Here is a 26561-nt window from a genome sequence, read left to right on the forward strand (position 1 = left end):
CGACCCCAGGTTCCCGCACTGCTCCGCCTGCCGCTGGACGCGCGTCTCCACTGCTCGCTACAGAAGTTTCCCCGAGCACCGGGCTCAGCTTGTCAAATACCGCCGCTCCCAACACAAGCGGCCTACCGTTCCCTGAGGTTGTACCCAGCCTGGCTCCAAAGTACACCAGCGGGTCTGGAAGGGATCCAAAAGCAGAACCAGAAAACGCCAGACAGGAAGGACAAACAGACTGGCCGACGTTACGAGATTGGCAAACGGGGTAGCACCCTGCGCGCCCAGGCCCCGCCCCCAACCAACACGTCCTTTACCTGCCTTGGCACCGCCTCGCCACGAACGCGCCTGCGCGATTTTCTGCAGCCCCGGAAGCTGATCCCGCAGAGCAACGTGCGCTCTCGGGTGAGTGAGTCTCCGTTTTTCTGGTTCACACCAGCGGTCGCGCTCTTTAGTGCCCGCCTCCACCCCAGGTTTCGGGGTCGGCTGGTAAGGTAAAGTTCTTGAACCGTCTCCTCCCTCTCCCCTCTTGCGGCGTGGCTGTAAGAAGTTCCGAGTTCTTTCGCTCGGGGCGGGTCCCGGGGGTCTGCCGTCGTTTCCGGCGTAAATCGCTCCGAGGCGGATTCGGGCCCAGCGTTTCTGCCCGTGGTCCTGCAGATCCCGATATCCCTGCCGGTTACGTTCCTGCTCAGAACCTTTCTGTGATTCCCGAGTCTCCCCCCGACCCCATCCCCCAACTGTGTCGGGCCCAGTCGTCACTAGTGAGGTGGATGCAGGCCGTTCGCCCCGCCACAGGGAGGGCAAAGAGGGGACACACACGGCGGGGAAAGACGCAGAAATCTGCGGAGTTAGAGGGTCATCAGAAGGTGTGGGGAGAAAGAACGGCGGGGATTGAAACAGAGGCTGCAGCACAGTGGGGTCACACGGTTGGAGGAGGAATAGCGAGGGAGGGAAACGGAAATGGACCAAAGGACAGAAGAAAAACAAGGACACAGAGAGACTTACACAGAGAACAAAGCACATGGTGGTCTCAGACAAAGCACGGGACCCAAGCCCTGGTGAGTACTGAATTGATTGGGTATGGGATGTTACGTCGTGACGTACTGATTTGTGGCCCTATGACCTCATTCATCTAAAATTTGGTGAATTGCTCCAGTTATGCAGGAGAGATTGCGAGTTGGGACACCTGGTGTTTGAGGCATCTGCCCTTTCTAAGTATTGCATCGGAAGATAATGCCATTTGCAACCCCTCCTCATCTAGAGGGCAGAGGCCTAGCTCAGTCAGTCAATGAGGGAAGACTTTCTGTAACCACATGGTGCTTTTTACAGTGGCCATTATTAACAGTACTGTTTCTCTCCCCCTTTTTTATGGCTCATGGCATTCTTTTGTAAATTTGATGTATCCTCTTTATCTTTAATATCATAATCCATTGGATAGCTTTTTAATTTCCAGATTATTTTACCTCTTAATTTTATCGTTCAGATTATGAGTTTTACATGCTTTCTACTCTATCATATATTCGAAGTATTCTTGGATGTCTGGCAAATAACTTTATAGTATTTCATTACACATCCGTTAAGGATGTTGATAATCTTTTAACACTACCTTAAACCTACTTTAGTGTGCTAATTTAATATTCAACAGCTCTCTTCTTCCCTTAAGTCAGTTTTTAAATTACCGAGCAGTGAGCTGATATCTCCAAATAAGTAGATGATACCCCCAAGGCCCCTTTATCTTTTCTGTAAAGAAGTTGATGGGTGGGCTGGATTGATGTGGAACTTTGTTCCAACACTGCCCATCCTTTCATGATTGCTCAGAGCTCAACCCTACAGGTGACCGTTTTTCATGTTTTCCAGGACTAGTAACTATTTGTAATGTCATACAGTTTTTCTGGGAAAGAGGAATTAAATGCTTGACTTTGATTAAACCCATAAAAGAGAAGCTTCTCTTGTTTATGAGTATGAAAGGTAATCTGGAATTAGGACAAGCCCTTTCTACTTCAACCTGTCCAGGCCACCATTTCAGAATTTACTTACATCCAGTTCTGCTCACTCAACTCAGACTTCTTTCTTTTTTCACAAACAAGTTGGATTTATTTTAGGAATAAAAGAATGGTTTAACATTTCAAAGGCAATAATGGAATCCATTACATTAACAGAAAAGAAGACTATATGATCATCAGAATAGAGGCAGAAAAACATCTTTGATAAAATTCAACACTTATTCATGTGTGAAAAAATCTTGGAAAACTAGGAATTGAAGGAAAGTTTCTTAATTAGATAAAGGGTTTTAAAACATTCCCAACACAAGGCATGTTAATAGTGAAATATTGGAACCTTTCCCTCTGAGATGACAAATGAGACCTGGTTGTCTGTGTTACCGTTTCTAATCACACTTGAACTGGGTGTTTTAGAAGATAAACTAAGAAAGAAAAACAGATCAGGGTGCCTGGGTGTCTCTGTCAGTTAAGTGTCAGACTCTTCAGTTTGGGCTCAGGTTGTGATCCCACAGTTTTCTGAGTTGGAGCCCCACATCAGGCTCTGTGACAACAGTGCTGGACCTGCTTGGGATTCTCTCTCTCTCCCCCTCTCTCTCTGCCCCTCCCTCGCTCGTGCCATCTCCATCTCTCTCAAAATAAATAAACTTAAAAACAATTAAGAAAGAGAACCGGATCTTACAAAGATTGAAAAGGAAGAAATAAGTGTTTCATTACTTACAGATGACATGGCTGTGTGTGTGGAAATTCTAAAAGTATTTGCAGAAAAAACTTACGAGAATTAATAAATAAGTTTAGCAAGTTTAACAGATAGAAGGTCACCAATAGGATATATTTAGGAAAGGAGGTATTATGAGCAATTGCTTTACACAATTAGGGAGGTTGTGAAGTTCCTCAATTTGCCATCTGCAGGCTGGAGATCCAGGAGAGCCAGTGGTCAGTCAGTCTGAAGGCCTGCGAATGAGGATCCAGGCCAGCAGGAGAAGATTGATACCCCAGCTCAAGCAGTTAGGTAAGAAGGGCTCAATTCTTCTTTGCCTTTTTTTTTTTAATTTCATTTTTTTAAATTTACATCCAAATTAGTTAGCATATAGTGGCAACAATGATTTCAGGAGTACATTCCTTAGTGCCCCTTACCCTTTTAGCCCATCCCCCCTCCCACAATGCCTCCAGTAACCTCAGTTTGTTCTCCATACTTATGAGTCTCTTATGTTTTGTCCCCCTCCCTGTTTTTATATTATTTTTGTTTGCCTTCCCTTATGTTCATCTGTTCTGTCTCTTAAAGTCCTCATATGAGTGAAGTCATATGATTTTTGTCTTTTTCTGACTAATTTCACTTAGCATAATACCCTCCACTTCCATCCACATAGTTGCAGATGGCAAGATTTCATTCTTTTTGATTGCCGAGTGATACTCCATTGTATATATATATATGTATACCACATCTTCTTTATCTATTCATCCATCAATGGACATTTGGGCTCTTTCCATACTTGGCTATTGTTGATAGTGCTGCTGTAAACATGGGGGTGCATGTGTCCCTTTGAAACAGCACACCTGTATCCCGTGCATAAATGCCTAGTAATGCAATTGTTGGGTCATAGGGTAGTTCTATTTTTAATTTTTTGAAGAACCTCCATACTGTTTTCCAGAATGGCTGCACCAGCTTGCATTGCCACCAACAATGCAAAAGAGATCCTCTTTGTCCGCATCCTCACCAATATCTGTTGTTGCCTGAGTTGTTAATGTTAGCCATTCTGACAGGTGTAAGGTGGTATCTCATGGTGGGTTTGATTTGTATTTCCCTGATGATGAGCATTTTTTCATGTGTCGGTTGGCCATCTGGATGTCTTCCTTGGAGAAGTGTCTATTCATGTCTTTTGCCCATTTCTTCACTGGATTATTTGTTTTTTGAGTGTGGAGTTTAATAAGTTCTTTATAGATTTTGGATACTAACCCTTTATCTGATATGTCGTTTGCAAATATCTTCTCCCATTCTGTCAGTTGCCTTTTAGTTTTGCTGATTGTTACCTTCGCTGTGCAGAAGCTTTTAATTTTGATGAGGTCCCAACAGTTCATTTATGTTTTTGTTTCTCTTGCCTCCAGAGACGGGTTGAGTAAGAAGTTGCTGTGGCCAAGATCAAAGTGGTTTTTGCCTGCTTTCTTCCCAAGGATTTTGATGGCTTCCTGTCTTACATTGAGGTCTTTCGTCCATTTTGAGTTTCTTTTTGTGTATGGTGTAAGAAAGTGGTCCAGGTTCATTCTTCTGCATGTCGTTGTCCAGTTTTCCCAGCACCATTTGCTGAAGAGACTGTCTTTATTCCATTGGATATTCTTTCCTGCTTTTGTCAAAGATTAGTTCGTCATACATTTGTGGGTCCATTTCTGGGTTCTCTGTTCTGTTCCATTGATCTGAGTGTCTGTTCTTGTGCCAGTATCATACTGTCGTGATGATTACAGCTTTGTAGTATAGCTTGAAGTCTGGGATTGTGATGCCTCCTACTTTGGTTTTCTTTTTCAAGATTGCTTTGGTTATTCGGGGTCTTTTCTGGTTCCATTCAAATTTTAGGATTATTTGTTCTACCTCTGCGAAGAATGCTGGTGTTATTTTGGTAGGGATTGTATTGAATATGTAGATTCCTTTGGTTAGTATCAACATTTTAACAATATTTGTTTTTCCTGTCCAGGAGCATGGAATCTTTTTCCATTTTTTTGTGTCTTCTTCAATTCTTTCATCAGCTTTCTGTAGTTTTCAGTGTATACGTTTTTCATCTCTTTGGTTGGATTTATTCCTAGGTATTTTATGGGTTTTGGTGCAATTGTAAATGGGATTGATTCCTTGATTTCTTTCTGTTGCTTCATTGTTGGTGAATAGGAATGCAACCGATTTCTGTGCATTGATTTTATATCCTGCAACTTTGCTGAATTCATGAATCAGTTCTAGCAGTTTTTTAGTGGAATCTTTAGGGTTTTCCATATAGAGTGTCATGTCATCTGCAAAGAGTGAAAGTTTGACCTCCTCCTGGCTGATTTGGATGCCTTTTATTTCTTTGTGTTGTCTGATTGCAGAGGCTAAGACTTCCAGTACTATGTTGAATAACAGTGGCGAGAGTGGACATCCCTGTCTTGTTCCTGACCTTTGGGGGAAAGCTCTCAGTTTTTCCCCATTGAGGATGATATTAGCGTTGGGTCATTCATATATGGCTTTTATGATCTTGAGGTATGATCCTTCTATCCCTACTTTCTTGAGGGTTTTTATCAAGAAAGGATGCTGTATTTTGTTGAATGCTTTCTCTGCACCTGTTGAGAGAATCATATGGTTCTTGTCCTTTCTTTTATTGATGTGATGAATCACGTTAATTGTTTTGCAGATATTGAACCAGCCCTGCCTCCCAGGTATAAATCCCACTTGGTCGTGGTGAATAATTTTTTTAATGTATTGTTGGATCCGGTTGGCTACTATCTTGTTGAGAATTTCTGCATCCATGTTCATCAGGGAAATTGGTCTGTAGTTCTCCTTTTTAGTGGGGTCTCCGTCTGGTTTTGGAATCAAGGTAATGGTGGCTTCGTAGAATGAGTTCGAAAGTTTTCCTTCCACTTCTATTTTTGGAACAGCTTCAAGAGAATAGGTGTTAACTCTTCCTTAAATGTTTGGTAGAATTCCCCTGGAAAGCCATCTGGCCCTGGACTCTTGTTTTTTGGGAGATTTTTGATGACTAATTCAATTTGCTTACTGGTTATGGGTCTGTTCAAATTTTCTATTTCTTCCTGTTTCAGGTTTGGTAGTGTATATGTTTCTAGGAATGTGTCCATTTCTTCCACATTGCCCATTTTATGGCATATGGCATATGGCTTCTGATTTCATTGATCTGTTCTACTGGTTTTTTTGGTTTTGATAGCATTAATTTCTGCTCCAGTCTTTATTATTTCCTGTCTTATGCTGGTTTTGGGTTTTATTTGCTGATCTTTTTCTAGCTCTTTAAGGCATAAGGTTAGGTTGTGTATCTGAGATCTTTTTTCCTTCTTCAGGAAGGCCTGGATTGCTATATACTTTCCTCTTATGACCTCCTTTGCTGCGTCCCAGAGGGTTTGGGTTGTGGTGTTATCATTTTCATTGGCTTCCATATACTTTGTAATTTCCTCTTTAACTTCTTGGTTAGCCCTTTCATTCTTTAGTAGGATGTTCTTCAGTCTTCAGGTATTTGTTACGTTTCCAAATTTTTTCTTGTGGTTGATTTTGAGTTTCATAGCGTTGTGGTCTGAAAATATGCACAGTATGATCTCAATCTTTTTGTACTTGCTGAAGGCTGATTTGTGTCCCATTATGTGGTCTATTCTGGAGAACGTTCCATGTGCACTGGAGAAGAATGTATATTCTGCTGCTTTAGGATGAAATGTTCTGAATATATCTGTTCAGTCCATCTGGTCCAGTGTGTCATTCAAAGCCATTGTTTCCTTGTTGACTTTTAGATCAGATAATCTGTCCAGTGCTGTGACTCGGGGGCCTTTTTGATTTGTTCAGGCTCTCCACAGATTGGATGATACCAATTCACCCTGTGGGTGTGTTTGTTTTTGGCAGCTTTCTGGGAGAGGGTGTGCAGTTATAATTGGAGTTCACAATGTGACCAGTTCCAAAAATATTGAAAACCACTAAGAGGCAGGAGCATAGCCTCAGAGACAGGGACATGCCTCTGTCAGCTCCACCCTCTCTGTTTATCCTGGCTAAATCTTAAACATTTGATTGTGTCAGCCTTTGACATTAAACCCTCTTACAGGCTTCCCATCACTATCAGGACAAAGATCTAAACTTCTCAGTATTGCTACCAGGGAACTCTGGAGCTGGGATGGCCCTTAAGGGCTGGTCCATATTGATGGAATGTACTGGCTTCTGTGTACTGCATCAACCATTCCTTGGATGCTGGCTGCCTAGGGAGGAGCCAAGATCTTGAAAGAGGCTATTCCGTTTGGCCAAGTGCCAGGCAGACAAGATAATGCAGTTGCAGTGGAGTGTAAATTTGAGCAGTAGGGGAGGCCTTCGTGAAGAAGTGGGTAAAAAATGCACTTGTTGGCCACCACATAGGACATTATTGTCCCTGCATCCTCCTGTTGCAGTGGGCAGGAAAGGACTTTTTCCAACAGTAAGTTTCTCTCCTTATGTATATTGTGGCAGAGGAAGGGGTTATGTTGATTCTAAACGTTAAACAACATACCTTTTGTCACACAGTATAACCTTACCTGAGAAAGAAGACTAGAAGAAGAGGGAAAAAAGAAGGAATGGCTCTTTTCCAGGTAAAATTCTTTTTTTCGTTGATTGTTCCTTTTCCTAATGTGTCACACTTTGGACTTGTTAATCTTCTCTGTCTCCAAGATGTCCTGCCTAAATTGTTTACTCACACCCAGAGCCTTCTCCCAGTCTCCTCTCCTCTCCGTGCAGATTCCATCTCACTGTGACCCAGTGACGTGGAACTTGGGAAGATGCTCCTTTTAGGTGGTCATCCTGTGAAGGATTTTCTTCACAGTCAAGAACTAGAGATGGGAAGTAGGCTCTGTGGTGTCTGTGAGGTTGGGCAGTAAGAATTCTTCAGAGGTCCCTTCTGAGTGCCCTTTCAGGTCATATAAACCAGGATTAAAGAGATTACCTATGTAAGTAATGTATTAATGTACACAAGTACATGATAAACCCTGGAAAATACGTTTGACGGAAGTTTGTTTCGTCTGTTTTTACAAACACCTTTTGATGGTAAAGATGGGTCATTGTGCTTCTGACTGCGCAATATTAATACTTTGGAATAGAATGGGAAGTTCAAAGTAGAAATAAGAAATATAGAGGGTGTTTTATTAACATAATTAGTTTTCAACTGTAGAATCAACCTGCTGCTCTAACAGTGTCACAGCGTATGAGTCTGGAGTTCTGTCTTGTCCAACGAGAGACAGACGCAGAATGGAACATGAGAGAGGCTAATGTCCAGGAGGAGACAAGATCCCCGAACAGGGGATCTCTGTATTTATTGAGCTCACAAGATATTACACACATGGTAAATGTGATGGAAACAAGATCTTACAGACGTGAATGTGTAGAAAACAATCAGTAATCATTGTGTGTGTAAGAAGCAAAGGGTTTGGGTCAGGAGGTGGAGTTTGTCATCAAAGTACATTAGTATATTGACGTCAGATGGAATGTAATTTCCTGCAGGTGATGTAGTAAGTTACTCCTGATCCCATTACAGTATTTCCCTAGCTAACCTCAGGAAGTGTTCTTTAAATTATTTATAGCACATCCATCACATAAAGACCATGGTGTTCTTTTAGGAACTCTTACATGCTGCACATCTTTTAGATAAAACTGTTTATAATTTAGCCAGACATAGGAGCAGAACTTTGTATCATCGGAGAGGCTGGTGCTTAATTGTCATTTTGCAAATTATTGTTAAATCTTATTATTATTTTTGTACTAACCCACTCTAGTATATATTTTTCTGGTTCAGTTCCACGCAGTGATGCAATTTAGAAACTAAGAAGTAAAATGTCGCCTTCCGTGTCATATCTTTCAGCATCACTGATTGTCTTCATCAGGAACCTGTTTTTTTAGTGCAAATCTTCTAAAAAATCATTTAAATATTGTAATGTGATATTAGAATATATTCTTCAATAAATGTTTAATCATATTTTATTCTGCAAATTGAAATATTTACATACCATATAAATGGAAGTTGTTTTCATCTTAGTAAACATGGAGATAACTGCTATTTTAGATCCTCATTGGCGCATTCTCTAAATGAAGATACTTGGGTCCTTTAAGGAATGTTTTAAAGAATGCCATGATGGCTCTTTCTGAGTAGGCTGACCTCACTACAGACATCTAAGGATATCTTAAGATTGTACATCTGTTAAGGAAGATTAGCAGGTTAATGATGGTCTTTCTGAGGAGGCAGAGACATTCCACTTATTAAATAAAGATTTTAAATCAACTGTCTTGAACATCCTCAGCTAAAGGAAAACATGGAAGAGAACTGAGAAGTAGGAGAACAATGTTTCAACAGATAGAAAATGTCATTAAAGACAAAGAAATAACAGTACAGGGATGGAATAGAAATTCTGGAGTTAAGGGGCGCCTGGGTGGCTCGTCGGTTGAGCGTCCAGCTTCGGCTCAGGTCATGATCTCACAGTCTGGTCCATGGGTTTGAGCCCAGCATCGGGCTCTGTGCTGACCAGTCAGAGCCTGGAGCCTCTTTCGGATTCTGTGTCTCCCTCTCTCTCTGACCCTCCCCCGTTCATGCTCTGTCTCTGTCTCAAAAATAAATAAATGTTAAAAAAAAAAAAAAATTCTGGAGTTAAGAAAGTATGAACACCCAAATTGAAAACCACTAGAGGGTTCATCAGCAGATGGTCAAAAAGAATAAGAATCCGTAAACCTAAACATAGATTAATTGAAATTATCAAATGTGAGGAGAAGAAAGGGGAAAAAAGCTGAATAAAAGGGAAGAAAGGAAGAAGAATGGCCAGAGACCAAGAAACCTTTGGGACATTATAACGAATACTGATACAAACGTCATAGGGGTTCTAGAAGGAAAGGCAGAAAGAATATTTGAAGAAAGAAGAGCTGAAAACCTCCCATGTTTATCAAATACAACCTACACATCCAAAAAAAAACGCAGTGAACTTGAACTAGGTCAAATGCGTGGAGATCTCTGGCAGTCACATAATCATTCAACTTTTATAAGACAAAAAGAGAATGTGGAACGTAGCAAGATGGAAACTTCTCAGGTACCGGGATTCTGAATAAGTTTAACAGCGTGTTTCTCATTAGAAACTGTGGAGGCCAGGAAGCATTCTCATGACATAAAGTTTGAAAGATTAAAACAAAATCTACCAGAAATTCATTATCAGGCAAACTGTACTTCAAAATTGATAGTGAAATTAAGAGACTCCTAAGTGAACAAAGGCTGAGGGAGTTCACACTTACAGACTTAACTTACATCAAATGCCAAATGGGTTCTTCAGGCTGAAATGGGTGGAAATTAGTGGTACCTCGAAGCCATAGGAACAAATAAAGAACACTAGTAAAGATAACTACATAAGTGAATATAAAAGCCAGTATTAATTTATTTTTGTTTTCTAACTCAGTTTTTCCTGTGTGTCTTAAAAGACAAATGTGTAGGGGTGCCTGGGTGGCTCTGTCGGTTAAGCATCCGACTTCGGCTCAGGTCATAATCTCGCAGTTTGTGTGTTCGACCCCTGTGTTGGGCTCTGTGCTGACAGCTCAGAGCCTGGAGCCTGCTTCGGATTCTGCGTCTCCCTCTCCGCCCCTCCCCTGCTCATGCTCTGTCTCTCTCTGTCTCAAAAATAAATAAAAACATTAAAAAATTTTAGAAAAAAGACAAATGTGTAAAACAATAATAAAAATCTGCTCTTGAGTGTATGAAACATCTGTTCATATCTTTTATGAAGAAGTAGTTTTTGACAAGAAGATAAAGGTTGTATAACAGGCTTGTTAGTATGCTATTAAAGCTAAGTTAGTATCAACTGAAATTCAAATATTAGTAACCTAATATGTAAAAACTGCAATCCCCAGGATAACCGCTCAGAAAATTACTGGGAAATATACAGAAAAATCAATACAAAGGCAGTCAAAATAGTATGCACACACAAATACAGACATCCAATGAAGGGAGGAATTACGAAAGAAAATAGTAGACATACAAGCAGCAGATGTTAGAAGTAATTCTTAACCAGTAGTAACTTGAAATGTGCATAAATTCAACTCTTCAATAAAACACAAAGGAATTGTATAAAATGATTCCACTCTGTGTTTACAATGGCTCACATTTTTTTTTAAGTTTTTATTTATTTATTTTGAGAGAGAGAGTGAGTGAGGGAGGGAGGGGCAGAGAGAGAGAGAGAGAGAGAGAGAGAGAGAGGGAGAGAGAGAATCTCAACCAGGCTCCACACTATCACCGCAGAGCCTGATGCAGGGTTCAAACTCATAAACTGTGACATCATGACCTTAGCTGAAATCCAGAGTCAGACACTGCATCCAACAAAAACTCAAACATTAGGAGTGGAAAGGAACTTGCTCAGTGTGAAAAAGGTCATTATGAAAATTCCGTGGCTAACAACACACTCAGTGGTGAACAACTGGAAACTTCCCCCTCTTACCAACAACAAAACAGGTGTGCCCCATTTTGCCACCACAAATCAACACTCTACTGGAGGTTCTAACCAGAGAAAATACAGAGGAAAAATAAAATGTGTCAAAATTGGGAAAGAAAGCAAACTAGCTTTATTCATAGCATACATGATCTTATATTTAGAAATAAAGAATCCTCAAACTTAGAGACAGTGTATTGATGGAAGTTACAAAATACAATGCCAACACTCAAAATTCAGTTGCATTTCCATGCAGTTACAACCAATGGAAAGTAAGTAAACAGTTTCATTTACAAGAGCAAGAAAACAAATGGAGATAGATTTAACCATTAGAATGGAAGATTTATACACAGTGAAAACCAAAAAGTTACTGAGGAAGATTAAAGAAAACCTAAATAAATGTCAAGATATCCTGTGTTTGTGGATTGGAAGACCATAAAGTGGGAGTCCTCTCCAGAGTGATACAAAGAGTAATGCAGTCCTCAGCAAAATCACAACAGCGTGTTTTACACAAATGGGAATCCTGATTCTAAAACTCATATTGAATTGGTAAGGATGCCAAATAACCAAAATAAATGTGAGAAAGTACAAAATTGGAGTGCCTACAATTCCCAACATAAATCTCACTACAGTCACTTGGAGTAATCAAAACTGTAATTTCATCAGAGGCTAGAAATGTAGATCAAAGTGATAGAACTGAGCATCCACAAATAAACCCATACATCTGCAATCCATTCCTTTTTCACAAGTGTGCCAAAAACAGACAGTAGGAAAACAATAGTCTCTTAAATGGTACTGGCACAACTAGATATCTGTGTGAGAATGAAATTGAAACTACCTTGTACCATATAAGGAAATCAATTCAGAATTAATCAAAGACTAAATGTAAGAGCTAAAACTATAAAAGTCTTAAGTGAAAAGATAGGGTTGAGTCTTTATGACCTTAGGGTTGGCACTGGATTTTTATCCATGACCCCAAAAGCAAAAGAGGAAAAGACAAAGAAAATAAATTGGTCATCATCAGAATTAATCATGTCTGTGCACTGAAGGACATTATCACATAAGTGAAACAATCTACCAAATTGGAGGAAATAATCTGCCAATCACATATCTATGAAGGGTCTAGTAACATAAAGGAAGAACTTGTACAACTCAACAACCAAAATACAAAGAACCCAACTTAAAAAATGGTCAAAAGATTTTAATAGACATTTCTCCATAGAAGGTACACAAATGAAACCAGCACATGAAGAGATGTTCCATGAAAGTAGTCAATTAGTAAGATGCAAAATTAAAACCACAATGAGGTATCCTTTCACACCCACTAGGATGACTATTGTAAAACAACAACAACTACAAAAATAAAGATGTAGAGAAATTCGAATCATGACACGTTGCTGTGAAAACATAGCTGCTGTGAAAGAGCTTGTGGAAGATTCTGAAAAAAATTAAACCATGTGACCTCGTAATTCCACAGCTAGGTACAAACGAAAAGAATTGAAAACAGGTATCCAAACACTTAACTTGTACTAGAAAGTTCATAGCAACTTATTAACATCAGCAAAGGTAATAACAAAATACCCATCAGTAGTTGAGTGAAAATGGTCTAGTCCTGCAATGGAATACTCTGCAAACAGAAGAAAGGAAATGGACCACTGATGCTATTATATCATGGATGAACCCCAAACGATTCTATGTAAGAGCAGGCAGATGCCAAAGGTCACTTTTTTGATACCTTTCCTTTACATGAAAAGATCCAAAATTGGCAAATCCATAGAGACAAAGCACTAGTGGTTGCCAGGGACTGGGGACTAGGAAGTACCTGCTTAATGGGTAAAGGATTTCCTTTGGGGATGAGACGTGATGTTTGTGCAACATTGTGAATGCACTAAATGTCACTGAATGGTACTTTAAAATGGCTAATTTTATGTTATCTGCCCTTCAAATTATCTTACATGGGTAAAAGAACACTCACTCCAGCCAAGTATAATTTTGCTTCTCTCATTTGTGTCAAAATAAGAACAGTTTCCGTGTTCACTTGGTGAAGTGTGTTTTCATTTCAGGGACGGCTGACATTCGGGGATGTGGCCATAGAATTCTCTCAGGAGGAGTGGGAGTGCCTGGACCCCGCTCAGAGGGCCTTGTACAGGGACGTGATGTTGGAGAACTACAGGAACCTGGTCTCCCTGGGTGAGGATAACTTCCCTCCAGAAGTCGGTAGTCAATTTTACGTGACTTTGAAGTTTCTTGAGAGGCCCTGACTTGATCATAGGAGTTTCACATCCCTATTCTTGAAAGGACTGATTGCAGCCGTTTTGATTGAGAGTGGAAAGGCTTCATAATGTGGCAAATGGACTCTAACTTCCCTTTGCTTCAGAAGTTCTGCATTCCTGCTTGTTTAGGTGGTTGCAGAACTTAGCAGTCAGAGAAGCTAAAGGGAGGGAACTGGTGATGAGTGTTCTATGTAAGTGAAGAATCACTGAATTCTCTCCTGAAACCAGTACTACACTCTGCTAACTAACTAGAATCTAAGTAAAAATCTCAGAGTCTGGGGAATAGGACCTAAAACCCTTAAATTCTTAGCAAAGTCCAGTTTCTCTGACCTCTTTAAAGACAAGGCGTAGAGAGAATAACGTTATTTAAAATTGGGGGGGAAAGGAAACATTATGGTGAATTTATTTAAATCTCTGATTCTGTGGTCTTACCCTTGTGCTTTTTATTCAGTGGTTCTTAGAAAAGAACCAGATCTCTGCATACTTAAAATACTCCTTAAGCATTCAAGTAGTCAGTTGATTTTCACCCACATATAATGAATGTCCTTTTTTCTTTTCTTTGCTGAACAAAGTGCTGGGCATGTGTTCTGGAAGAGTAAAGCAGATCATGTTCCGTTTTTCTTTTAACTGGAAATCTCTTCCTGAGCTGAATATCATCCCCATCACCTGTTTCCAGAGAAAAGAGCCCTGGACTGTGGAAAGTGAAGTGAATATAGGGGAACATTCAGGGAATGTATGGGGATGTGAGCACAAGTCAGAGCTCAGATGAGCAGAGAGTAAGCCGCTCCAGTAAATATTGTTTGGGAACAATTTGTGGGAAAATACAAGTTTATTCTTAGGAACTGTCAGAGGAAATCCTTCCCCACCCATACACACTTCTCATTCTGGTATTCAAATGAGTAAGTCACATGTGTAGAAGTTTAAACTCCCACTGATAGGACCTACAACTGATAGCACCTGGCCCCTCTGACCATACTGGTGCCTTGGTTTGAGGAGGACTGAGCTGAGGCCTCTGTAGTGCAGACCCCAGGACCTATTCACTTTCCGTTTCCATTTTGTATCCCTGGGAGAACTTCTCAGGAGACAAACAAAACCTAGTATCTGTCTAATAAAGTAGAGCTAAAGTTTATCCCTTTCTTTCCTGGGCCATCCTGGCTTCTTGAGGTTGGATGCTTGTGCATTAATTAGGAAGAAGTCATGATTTGGATAATTCCAAAAAGTGAAAATCCAAAATTAGATATAGTGTAAGTACAGCACAGCTTACTGATATCTCTAGCGAGCTTCTCTGTGGGAAGAACTTGTATCTTTCCATAGATGTGTATTGTATTCCTGGTATACAGAAAGTACCATATTGATATTTTGGGGGGCTTGGTTTTGTTTTGTTTTCTTTTTACTGTTTTAGGAACTCAAGCGGCAGCAGCAATTTTTGTTTTGTTTTTAAGTAAACTCTGCACCCATCGTGGAGTTTGAACTCACAACCCCAGGATCAAGGGTTGCATGCTCTACTCACTGAGCCAGCCAGGCATCCCTCATTTTTTTTTTAAACATTTTAATCACCTTCACCCTTTTCTGCCACCGTCCCCTCAATACCTGCCTCTAATAACCACCACTATGTTCTCTGTATCTAAGAGGGGTTGTTTTGTTTTTTTAAGATTCCACACATAAGAGAAATCATAATGTATTGGTCTTTGACTCATTCCTCTTAACATAATGTCCTCAAGGGTCCATCCATGTTGTCACAAATGGCAAGATTCTGTTCTTTTTTATGGCTGGATCATACTGTGTTATATATACACAACTTTACCCATTCACCCATCAGTGGACACTTAGATTGTGTCTGTATCTCAGCTACTGTAAATGATGCTGCAGTGAACATCAGAACGCTTCTATCTTTTCAAGTTAGTAGTTTTGTTTTCTTCAGATACATACTCAGAGGTAAAATTGGTGGATCACACGGTAGTTCTCTTGGCTACACCAATTTTGGCTCCACTAACAGTGCACAAATTCTCCACCCCATCAGCAATACTTGTTATTTCTGGTCTTTTTGAGAACTGCCATTCCAATAGGTGTCAGGTGATATTGTGGTTTTGGTTTGCATTTTGCTGATGATGAATGGACGTTAAGTCTCTTTTCACGGTCCTTTAGGCCATCTCTACGTCTTCGAAAATATCTATTCAGATCTTCTGCCCATTTCTCTAGTTGGATTATTTGAGCGATTTTTGTCTATGTTTTGGATTATTAGGCCCTTATCAGATACTTAATTTGCTAATATTTTCTCCTATTTACTAAGGATGCCTTTTCATTTTGTTGAAAAAGTGTTTCCTTTGCTGTGCAGACACTTTTTAGTTTGATGTAGTCCCACTTACTTCTGCATTTGTTGTTTTTTATTTTGCTGTCAGCAGTCAAAAACAACAACAAGAAAAAAAAAAGCACATCATTCCCTAGACCTCTATCAAGGAACTCATTACCCCCTATCTTATAGTAATTTTTTGGTTTCAGGTCTTAGATTTAAGTCTTTAATCCATTGTGAGTTACTTTTTGTGTATGGCGTTAGACACTGGTCGGGTTTCAGTCTTTTGCCTGTGGCTGTCCAGTTTTCCCAAACCGTCTACTAAAGAGATTGTTCTTTCTGCATTGTATAGTCATGTCTCCTTTGTTGTAAATTAATTGACTGTGTGTGGGTTTATTTCTGAGCTCTTTTCTGGTGATCTGTGTGTCGATTTTTATGCTAATACCCTGCTGATTTAAAAAATTTTTTTTAATGTTTATTTATTTTTGAGACAAAGAGAGACAGAGCATTAATGGGGGAGGGTCAGAGAGAGGGAGACACAGAATCTGCAGCAAGCTCCAGGCTCCGAGCTGTCAGCACAGAGCCCAACGTGGGGCTTGAACTCAGACTGTGAGATCATGATCTGAGCCGAAGTTGTATGCTTAACCGACTGAGCCACCCAGGCGCCCCTAATACCCTGCTGATTTAATTACCACAGCTTTGTAATTAAGGAGTTTGAAATCAGGGCATGTGATGCCTCCAGGTTTGTTTTTTTTCTCAAGATGCTCTGGGCTTTCACAGTCTTTTGTGGTTCCATACACATTTTAGGATTCCTCTATTTCGTGTATAGGTTTTTATGGGGACATAAATTTTTAACTCATTTGTGTGAATACCAAGGAGTGTGATTGCTAGATCATATTTAAGAGTACACTTAGTTTTCTAAGAAAGGGCAAACTGTCTTCCAAAGTGGCATACCATTTTGCATTCCCATCAGCGATGAATGAGAGTTCTTACTGTTCCACATTCACACTAGTGTTTGGTGTTAGCATTCTGTATTTTCACCATTCTCACGTGTAGTGATATCTCATTGTTATAATACATATTTACCTCAATTAAATTTATCTCTTTTTTATTAATGTTTATTTATTTTTGAGAGAGAGTGAGCATGAACAGGGTACGGGTGAGAGAGGGAGAGAGAGAGAGAGACAGTGTCTGAAGCAGGATCCAGGCTCCAAGCTGTCAGCACAGAGCCTGAAGCAGGGTTTGAACCTATAAACGGTACGATCATGACCATAGTCAAAGTCGGGCACTCAACAGACTGAGCCTCCCAGACGCCCCTGTGGCATTCTTTAACCTTAGTATTTTTTATATTTTGAAAGCGTACTTTTTTTTTTTAAGTTACTGCTGTAGTCACAGACATATCATTAACTTGATTTGCCATAGCTTTTGTATATAATGATACATTATTTTGGTGAACTTGGGTGGCTCAGACTGTTAAGTGTCTAACTCTGGATTTTGGCTGAGGTCATGATCTCATAGTTCCTGAGTTTGAGCCCCGCATTGTACGTTGCGCTTACAGTGTGAGGACTTCTTGGGATTCTCTTTCTCTCCCTGTCCGTCCCCCATTCACAAGCTCAGTCTTTAAATAAACTTCAAAAAAAAATTCTTGTATGTGTCTCCTGGAACATGTATATATTAATTCCTTGGAGTATATACCTAAAAATGGACATGGGATACTTAGTTTGATAATTTTTAGAGCAAATACTGAAATAGATGTAAGCCTACAATCTTCCTATAACACTATACCGTCTCCCCATTGAATGTTTTCCACTTGTCCTTCATATCCATAGTAAAAGTTCTTACAGGATGAGTCAGTATTATGTCTATTGCTACATCAGGTGCTGTTTGTAAGGTCAGGCTTTTAACTTAATAACACAATCATATTCCTATAGATGTGTAAGTATAAGCACTATCCCCACATTTATAAAAAGAAACTTAAAAACATTGTATTTAGCAATAGTGTTTGAAGACCATGTTTGAGAAACTTCCTGTGTTCAGTGTAAAGTATTTTGGTGTGTAATCATGTAATTTGCTATAAAATATTTACTTTCCAACTCTTTGATAGGAAGTACTTCTGCTGGATATGCAATCAAGGAATTATCACCAACAGAGGACATTAATAAAGGCGAATTTTATCACTTAGTGTTATTGGAGAGAAATGAAAGTCATGGCATCAAGGATTTTGATCTCCAGGAAGTCTGGGAAGATATGCATGAGTTTGAGAGTCAGTGGCAATGTGATGCAAGAAATTACAAAGAAGTGCCTTTGACCCATGACAAATATCTCACTTGGAGAAAAGATCAGCAAGTTAATCAGTCCTCAGTTACTCTTCCTGAAAAGCAGGGTGTTTCTGTAAGAAACAGTACATACCAGCATTTCATGCATGATGAACCATTTATAAGGAATTTATTAAAAATGGACAATAACAGAAGTGGTGCTGGAAACCAGTACATAAACTGCTTGGAAAATAGAATTGGATTAATTTCTCAGGCACATCTGCCCAAACTGCAGACATTTCATAGTGAGGAGAAAATGTATGAATGTCATCCAACTGAGAAGTCTGTCAGCAATGGTTCCTCAGTCTCACCACTTGAAAGAATTCCTCCCAGTACCAGAAACATTTGGAATAAATCTAAGAAGATTTCTAAATATCCTTTGTTACCTGCACAAGCCAGGAGAGCATACCCTAGAGGAAAATCTTACAAATGTAATGAATGTGGGAAGGTTTTTAGCAAAAGCTCAAACCTCATGAGTCATGAGATAATTCATTCTGGACAGAGACCTTATAAATGTAATGACTGTGGCAAAGCCTTTTCTGAGCGCTCACGTCTTATTCGACATATGAAAATCCATTCTGGAGAGAAACCTTACAAATGTAATGAATGTGTCAAATCCTTTAACAGGGTTTCGAGCCTCACCAGACATCAGAGAGTCCATACAGGAGAGAAACCATATAAATGTAACGTATGTGGCAAGGTCTGTAGTCAAAATTCAAACCTTGCAAATCATCAGAAAGTGCATACTGGAGAGAAACCTTACAAATGTAATGAATGTGGAAAGGCATTTATCCATCGTTCACAACTTTGGAGTCATGAGAGAGTGCATACTGGTGAGAAACCTTACAAATGTAATGAATGCAGCAAAGCCTTTTCTGAGCGTTCAAATCTTACTCAACACAAGAAAATCCATACTGGAGAGAAACCTTACAAATGTAATGAGTGTGGCAAAGCTTTTAAACAGTGCTCACATCTCATTAGACATCAGAATACACATCGTGGAGAGAAACCACACAAATGTGATGTATGTGGCAAGGCTTTTATCCAAAGTTCTAGCCTTATAGAACATCAGAGGATTCATACAGGAGAAAAACCGTATAAATGTAGTGAATGTGATAAGGCTTTTATCAGACGTTCACACCTCTTGGGTCATGAGAGAACTCATACTGGAGAGAAACCTTACAAATGTAGTGAGTGTGGCAAAGCCTTTGCTGAGCGCTCAAATCTTACTCAACATAAAAAAATCCATACTGGTGAGAAACCTTACAAATGTAATGAGTGTGGCAAAGCATTTACCCAATTTGCAAAGCTTAGTAGGCATCGGAAAATGCACACTGGAGAGAAGCCACACAAATGTAATGTGTGTGACAAGGCTTTTACCCGAAATTCAAGCCTTGTGGAACATCAGCGAATTCATACAGGAGAAAAACCTTGTAAACGTAATAAATATGCTAAGGTTTTCACCAAACGTTCAGACCTTTAGAGTCATGAGAGAAGTTATATTGGAGAGAAACCATACAAATGTATTGAGTGGCAAAGCCTTTAGGGAGCATTCACATCTTATTCAGCATAAGAAAATCCATATTGGAGAGAAACCTTGTAAATGTAATGAGTGTGGCAAAGCTTTTACTCGATTTGCAAAACTTACTAGGCATCAGAAAATACACTGTGAAAATAAAGTATAAACCTAATATGTGTGGCAGTGCTTTTATTCAAAGCTCAAGCTTTGCAGATCATCAAAGAACTCATAATAGAAAGAAACCTTACAAATAAAATGAGCAAGTGTTCAAGCCTTACTCAACATCAGAGATTCCATCAGGGAGAGGAACCATGTGGAACTAACGTATGAGGGAAAGCTGATAACCAGGGTTCACACCTCACCTGATACCAGAAACAAATCTCTGAAAAAAACACACAGAATGGATGTATGGCAAGGCTTATCCAAAGCTTATTATCCCTTATGGAACATAATTATTATTAGAGGGAAGCCTTACAGATGTAATGAGTGTGATCAGGTTTATTAAAAATGTAGAAATTGGGGAGGGGGATAAACAAGGTTAATGGGATTAAGAGGTACAGACTTTGAGTGATTCAAAAGACAGTAAACAGTGATTTAAAAACACTGATTAAAAAAATGTACAACGTTGTGCTTTGTGGCCTTGAAGAAATTCACATAACATGGAAACCATACATATGTGTCAAGTTCTGTACCTCAGGAAACACCAAAGACTTCATACTGGACAGAAACATTACACCTTTGTAATGAAGGTCATTTTTTTTTTAATATTTTTGAATGATTATTTTTGAAAGAGAAACACAGTGTGAGTGGGGGAGGGGCAGAGAGAGAGAGAGAGAGAGAGAGGGAGACACAGAATCTGAAGTAGGCTCCAGGCTCTGAGCTGTCAGCACAGAGTCTGACATGGGGCTCGAACCCACCAATTGTGAGATCATGACCTGAGCTGAAGTTGGACGCTTAACTAACTGCCTGAACCACCCAGGTGAAGGTCATCATTTCTTTAGACAATTCTGTCAATATAAAAATTCATACTAGGGGGAAATAGGTCTGTGTTGTGAATTAACCAATCATAGGTGTTAAATTCCACAGAAAATTAAAATTATTTAAAACTCATGAGATGAAGTGTGTCAATGGAACAAGTGTATCTGTGGAAAGACCTACTAATCATCTTCTGTTTAAATCTTCTTTAAAAATTTTATTTTTCTCTCTACATGTAACCATGGGGCTCAAATTCACAACCCTGAGATCATGAGTCACATGCTATTCTGGATGAGCCAGCCAGGCACCCCTATAACTTTTTTTACTCAATTATTTGAGGTTTCCTTTTTCTTTTTTATTAATTTTTTTTTACTATTATTTGTTTTTTAAATTTACATCCAAGTTAGCATGTGGTGCAACAATGATTTCAGGAATAGATTCCTTAATGCCCCTTACCCATTTAGCCCATCCTCCCTCCCACAACCTCTCCAGCAACCCTCTGTTTGTTTTATATTTAAGAGTTGATTATTTGAGGATTTGTGAGGCTACATTGTTATTGATGACTTACAACTTCAAGTTTGCAATCCACTGATGTTATACTTTACACGCGTTTTATTTATCAGCCATGGTTTTCACAGAGAAAGGATCGGTTATGTGAAAGGAACATGGGGCTTAGTCATACCTGTATATCCTGGAAAGGCTAGGATGCTAATTTTAAGATACAGTGTAGTATAAATTTGAGATCATGAGTAGTGACAGGGAATAGATGTAAAAGTATTATCTAAATTGCCATGTTTTCTGTGGTCACAGCCTCTCTAGATTGGTTAGTATGATTGAGAGTCTTTGTTGATTAGTACAGGAAACGATTCCTCTATCAGATGATCATGAAACACTATAGGTGGGGACATTGAGAGAATGTGATTTTCATGTGAGTGATGGGTTACTAGGGGTGGCATATGTGGTAGAGAAAATGGAGGGGGAATGATGGTCTCTCCCTCTTTTGAAAGGTAATGTATAAAATTACTCTTATTTTTGAAAACTCAAGGTTATAGAGGACATTTTAATCAGAACCAAGGTAGGGGTTCTTGGGTGGCTCAGTATGTTGAGTGTCTGACTTGATACCAGTTCAGGGTTGTGTCGTTGGGCTCTCTGCTGAGCGTGGAGCCTGCGTAGGATTCTCTCTGCCCCTCTCACCTACTTGTGCTGTCTGAAAAAACAAACAAAATGCAAAACTAGTACGCTTGTGAGGATTGAAACTTGGATTTTGATACATTTTGATTTATTGTACCCAATTTCTCAGATAATATCTAAGTACGTAAAATATAGGCTTTTGTGTAACCCTAAATGAATGATGTTTTATTAGCCCATGTGCATCCCACCTCATTGGGCCATTTCATAACGAACACTAATGATACATCCTTGTCCTCTCTAGGTTGAGTGTCATCCATAACATTTTTTTTTCCGTGTTAGATTCAAACCTGCAGTTGTAGAAATATATATTCATAAATTCAATTTGGGAGTTACACACTCCATAGTATATCCCAGATTATTTTTGTGGCTATAATGAAAATAACATAGCAATGCAATTTCAACTCTCACCCTTTACAACCTGCCTTCCCATTCAGAAATATACACCATATGATTATATTTCAGCATGTCTTTTGTACTGAAATAAGACATATGTGTTGCACGTTACATTAAGAGAATAGAAAAGTAGTGGGTATATGAAAACTATTAGGAACTAAAAGAATATTTCAGAGGTAAGGATAAAGGTAACAATGTATACTTTGTGCTGGAGTGCTCAGGGAATAATTTGAAAAGAAATCTTCATGAGTTTACTCTCAAGAATGAACATACTCAATGGGAATCTTTTTTGATAACTAGAAATCTCATTTACCTTCTAAAACATTTTTTGCTCGTTTGCACTTGTGCTTACTCCACTGGAACAGATGGCAGATGTCAAGAATGATGACTCCATTGTCTGAAGTGTAAGGAGAATGTTTATTACATAATGATGCTTTCTCGGGAGGGCAGGATAGGGTTCTCAAGTTCTGAAGATGGGTAGAGAAAGCAGGAAATGGTGACTACATTGTTATGATGCATCCTGTGTGGGGCTGGGGAGAAGGTACTCATTGACACTGTGAACTTACAACTACTGCCAAGGGTATGGCCTCTTGGGCGTCATTATTAGCTTGCCCTGCCCAGATTGGCAGAATAGTAAGAGGTTGTAATGACCCTTCACAGGCATCATTAGTTGGGCATCAAAAGTGGAGTCAGACTGTTTAATACAAACCTGAATGTTTACTCTTGACTGACTTGGTTGGGAAAGACCATAATCTTCCTCATGCTGACTACTACCTTCTTTTTTCTGATGCACAAATAGCCCCTACTGCATAGTATGATTTTGGAAAATGGTCATGAAATACTGTTTAGATCAATTACCGAAGATATTTTTAGACTGGTTATGATATGGATATGATAACTATTAAGTTATAGTCTAATTTTAAAATATATTCAAAAGTAGTAGAATATTTCTCAACTCCAATCCTTTTGTAGATCCTTTTGTAGAATGGAATGAATGGAATCTCAAAATGAGTTCTCCCATTTTTCTACCAAGATGCTAGAATCAGGGAATGCCTGGGTGACTCACTGGGTTAAGCTCCCAACTCTTAATTTTGGCTTCAGTCATGATCTCACGGTTCAAGGGATCAAGCCCTGTGTTGGGCTCCACACTGAGTGTTGAAAAATAAACTTTAATAAACTTTTTTAAAAGGTGCTAGAATCAGTATATCTGTATTGCATATTGGCAAATTAGTGTCAGATTCAGGTAAGTAAAGTTAATAAATTTCAAAGGAAATAAATGTGTAAGTCAAAACATTAAGGACTAATTATTTTTGACTTATTTGTTACACCTATCAGACTGGTCATGGGTTACATGCAATGTTATACTCTCCGGAGAAATTACAGAGTCTGCTGATAAAATCTGTCTCAGCCTACAGTTATCCTGACAACCTTGTCATTTAATTTTAATAAGGGGTAATTTTACATTTGATTTGCAAAATGTTTTCTTCCCCATCTTTTTCTTTTACCTTCCTTATTTAGGCGTGAGCATGAAATTTGAAAATTCCTCAGTATCCTTATTTTAATTTGTTTGTTTTTGAGAGAGAGAGAGAGTATGCAAGTGGGGGACAGGGGCAGAGGAAGAGGGAGAGATCTCAAGCAGGCCCCACGCTCGGTACACAGTTGACACAGGGCTCAATCCCATGACCCTGGGATGTTGGCTTGAGCCAAAATCAAGAGTCTTGACACTTACCTGACTGAGCCACTCAGCCGCCCCGAATATCCTTATCAAAATGGCATTATTAAAATATGTATCTAATTGGAAAAACCTCATAGGATTATTTCCATGTAAATAAGACAAAACCTAATAAAGAAAAGGCCTTTGCCCCTCCCCATTCATCCTTCTTGGTCCTACAGCGGCCATCCTGCTGTAAGGAGAGACAGTGCTGAGTGCTAAGGGAGGTGAGCAGGCAGAGGACTGCCCAGGGGACCCGTCCCATCCCAACCTGCATCTCTGGGCTTCCTGTTATGTGAGAATGGTAGACCACCTAGTTGTTTCAGCCACTGATTTCCAGGAGGTCTGTCCCTCACAAATGAACACTGTCTGACCTGACCAATAACATTAATGTTTACACTGAGAGTAGAATGGAGCATTTGAGAGGGAATATTGAATTTAACATTTTGTAGCTTAGAAAAAGCTTTATTAAAACATTACTTCCCTGATGAGTTAGAGCTGTTCAGCATATGTTACCTAAAACTCACAATGCGAATGAAAAAAAAATACAGCTTGAGAACTTATGACAAATGTTCAGAATGTTATGTTAGAAAGTTACAGGAGTTAGGGGCACCTGGGTGGCCCAGTTGGTTGGGCGGCCAACTTTGGCTCAGGTCATGATCTTGTAGTCAGTGAGTTCGAGCCCCGCATCAGGCTCTGAGCTATCGGCCTGCTGAGCAGAGCCTGCTTCAGATTCTGTGTCCCCCCTCTCTCTGTGCCCCTCCCCCACTCATGCTCTGTCTCACTGTCTCTCAAAAATAAAATGTTAAAAAAAAATTTTTTTTAAGTTACAGGAGTAAGGAATTTGGTGGCACAAATAGAATTACATGTTTACTTGACCATTTCAACTATTAATCTCTGAGATAATGCGCTGCAGTAACTTTCTACTTTGCATGGATAAATGCATTCACTTCCATCAGGAACTATTCTAATCACTGACATTAGCAGGAAACAAATTTTCTGCCTTTAAGTAGCTTATATTCTATACGGGTAAGTCTATAAGGATAAAATATGATACTGGTAAGTACCATAAATGTGTTCGTGTGCAATAATAGAGTGACAGGGTTTCCTAATTTAAACATTGTTTTCAGGCAATACCCACATGAGGTCATCTTTGACCAGAACCACTGAAAGTGTATCATGCAAATACCAATGAGGAAGGACAAGTGGGTGGAGGAAAGCAGCAGAAAATTGCCCGAATGGGAACATATTTACAGTGGATCCGGAATATCCACAATTGGTGTGTGGCTTGGTGAAATGTGATATTAAGTTTCTACTGGAGACATTTAAATTTTGGGACTCCTTGTACTTAGAGTTTTTAAAATTTTAACAATAGAACTCCCCAGAGGGCTTAAGAGCATATGTGATAGATCCAAAACCATGACCTGTTTGGAGAATGCGCAGACCTATTTCTTTATGGCAGCCTTACCACTATTGAGAGAACACAGCAGTGAGGTGGGGTAATGAATTAGTGGAAAGATGGTAAATACCATTTGTGAAAACTGTCTAGGGAGTTGATCCCAGGACTTATTAAGATACATACTTTTCCTGTTGTCTACCCTTATACCCAGCCAAGGGTTTATTGCTTCTTCCACTTACGAATGTGTACCAAGTAGTGCCTGGTGGGTCTTTTACACCTCAGTTATATCTTCAATGTCAATATCATCAAAAAGTTTTTAACCTATAATAAGATACTGTACTTGCAAATTGAAAAGTAACAATTGCATATTCCATGTTCTCTTCATGAGTACAAGACCTACTCCCAATTATTCTTAGTTTTCCAATTGAGACCAATCTTGTGTCACCATTGCCATTTCATTATGTTTCATATCCCAAATTTTATACTAATTCAGATGTGATGAGAATGTGACTCTGTGTGCTAAGTTGGCAAACTTTTATGTAAGGAACATACAGTAAATATTTTATTCTTTGTAGGCCATACTGTTTCTGTTACCATTCTTCCAGTATGTCCTTATTGGGTCAAAAGTACCTAAATATGAGTGTGGCTGCATTCCAGTTACACTTCACGTAAAAACAGACGGTAGGCTGTACTTGGCTCATGTTCTGTAGGTGGCAGACTCCTGATCTACACAAAGGAATTATGAGCACTAGAGTAGTGGGGTGCCTGGGTGGCTCAGTCGGTTAAGCATCCAACTTCGGCTCAGGTCATGATCTCACAGTTTGTGAGTTCAAGCCCCGCATTTGGCTTTGTGCTGACAGCTTAGAGCCTGGAGCCTGCTTCCAATTCTGTGTCTCCCTCTCTGCTCCTCCCCCACTCATGCTCTGTCTCTCTCTCCTTCAAAAATAAGTAAAAACATTTTTAAAAAAATTAAAAAAAAGAGCACTAGAAGTAGTAGCTATATGGGTAAATAAAAACTGTCTTTCCTATTTTTAAGCCTCTTTGTAGTGGACGGTTTAAGAAACTAACAGTCTAGGGGCACCTGGGTGGCTCAGTTGGTTGAGCTTCCGACTTAGATGCAGGTCATGATTTCAAAGCTTGTGAGTTTGAGCCCTGCATCGGGCTCTGTGCTGACAGCTCGGAGCCTGGAGCCTGCTTCAGATTCTGTCTCCCTCTCTCTCTGCCCTTCCTCTGCTCACTCTCTATCTCTCAAAAATAAATAAATGTTAAAAAAGAAAAAAGAAAGGAAACTAACAGTCTAGTATATATGTGTATAGTATATGTAAAAGTAATCTATACTAATGGTAGCACGGGGCAGGAG

The 26561-nt window shown here is 39.5% G+C and overlaps 1 protein-coding gene across 1 annotated transcript; it reads left to right on the forward strand.

Moving 5' to 3' along the window:
• Positions 1-2925: 2925 nt before the first annotated feature.
• Positions 2926-19692, forward strand: LOC102968225 (zinc finger protein 677-like). Its single transcript, XM_042970228.1, has 4 exons — positions 2926-3000; positions 7213-7277; positions 13199-13325; positions 17803-19692. The coding sequence occupies exons 2-4, from the start codon at positions 7263-7265 to the stop codon at positions 19494-19496; spliced, it is 1836 nt and encodes a 611-aa protein (XP_042826162.1). The 5' UTR covers positions 2926-3000; positions 7213-7262; the 3' UTR covers positions 19497-19692.
• The last annotated feature ends 6869 nt before the right edge of the window (positions 19693-26561 follow it).

Source organism: Panthera tigris, chromosome E2, assembly GCF_018350195.1.
Source record: "Panthera tigris isolate Pti1 chromosome E2, P.tigris_Pti1_mat1.1, whole genome shotgun sequence".
NCBI classification, from domain to species: domain Eukaryota; kingdom Metazoa; phylum Chordata; class Mammalia; order Carnivora; family Felidae; genus Panthera; species Panthera tigris.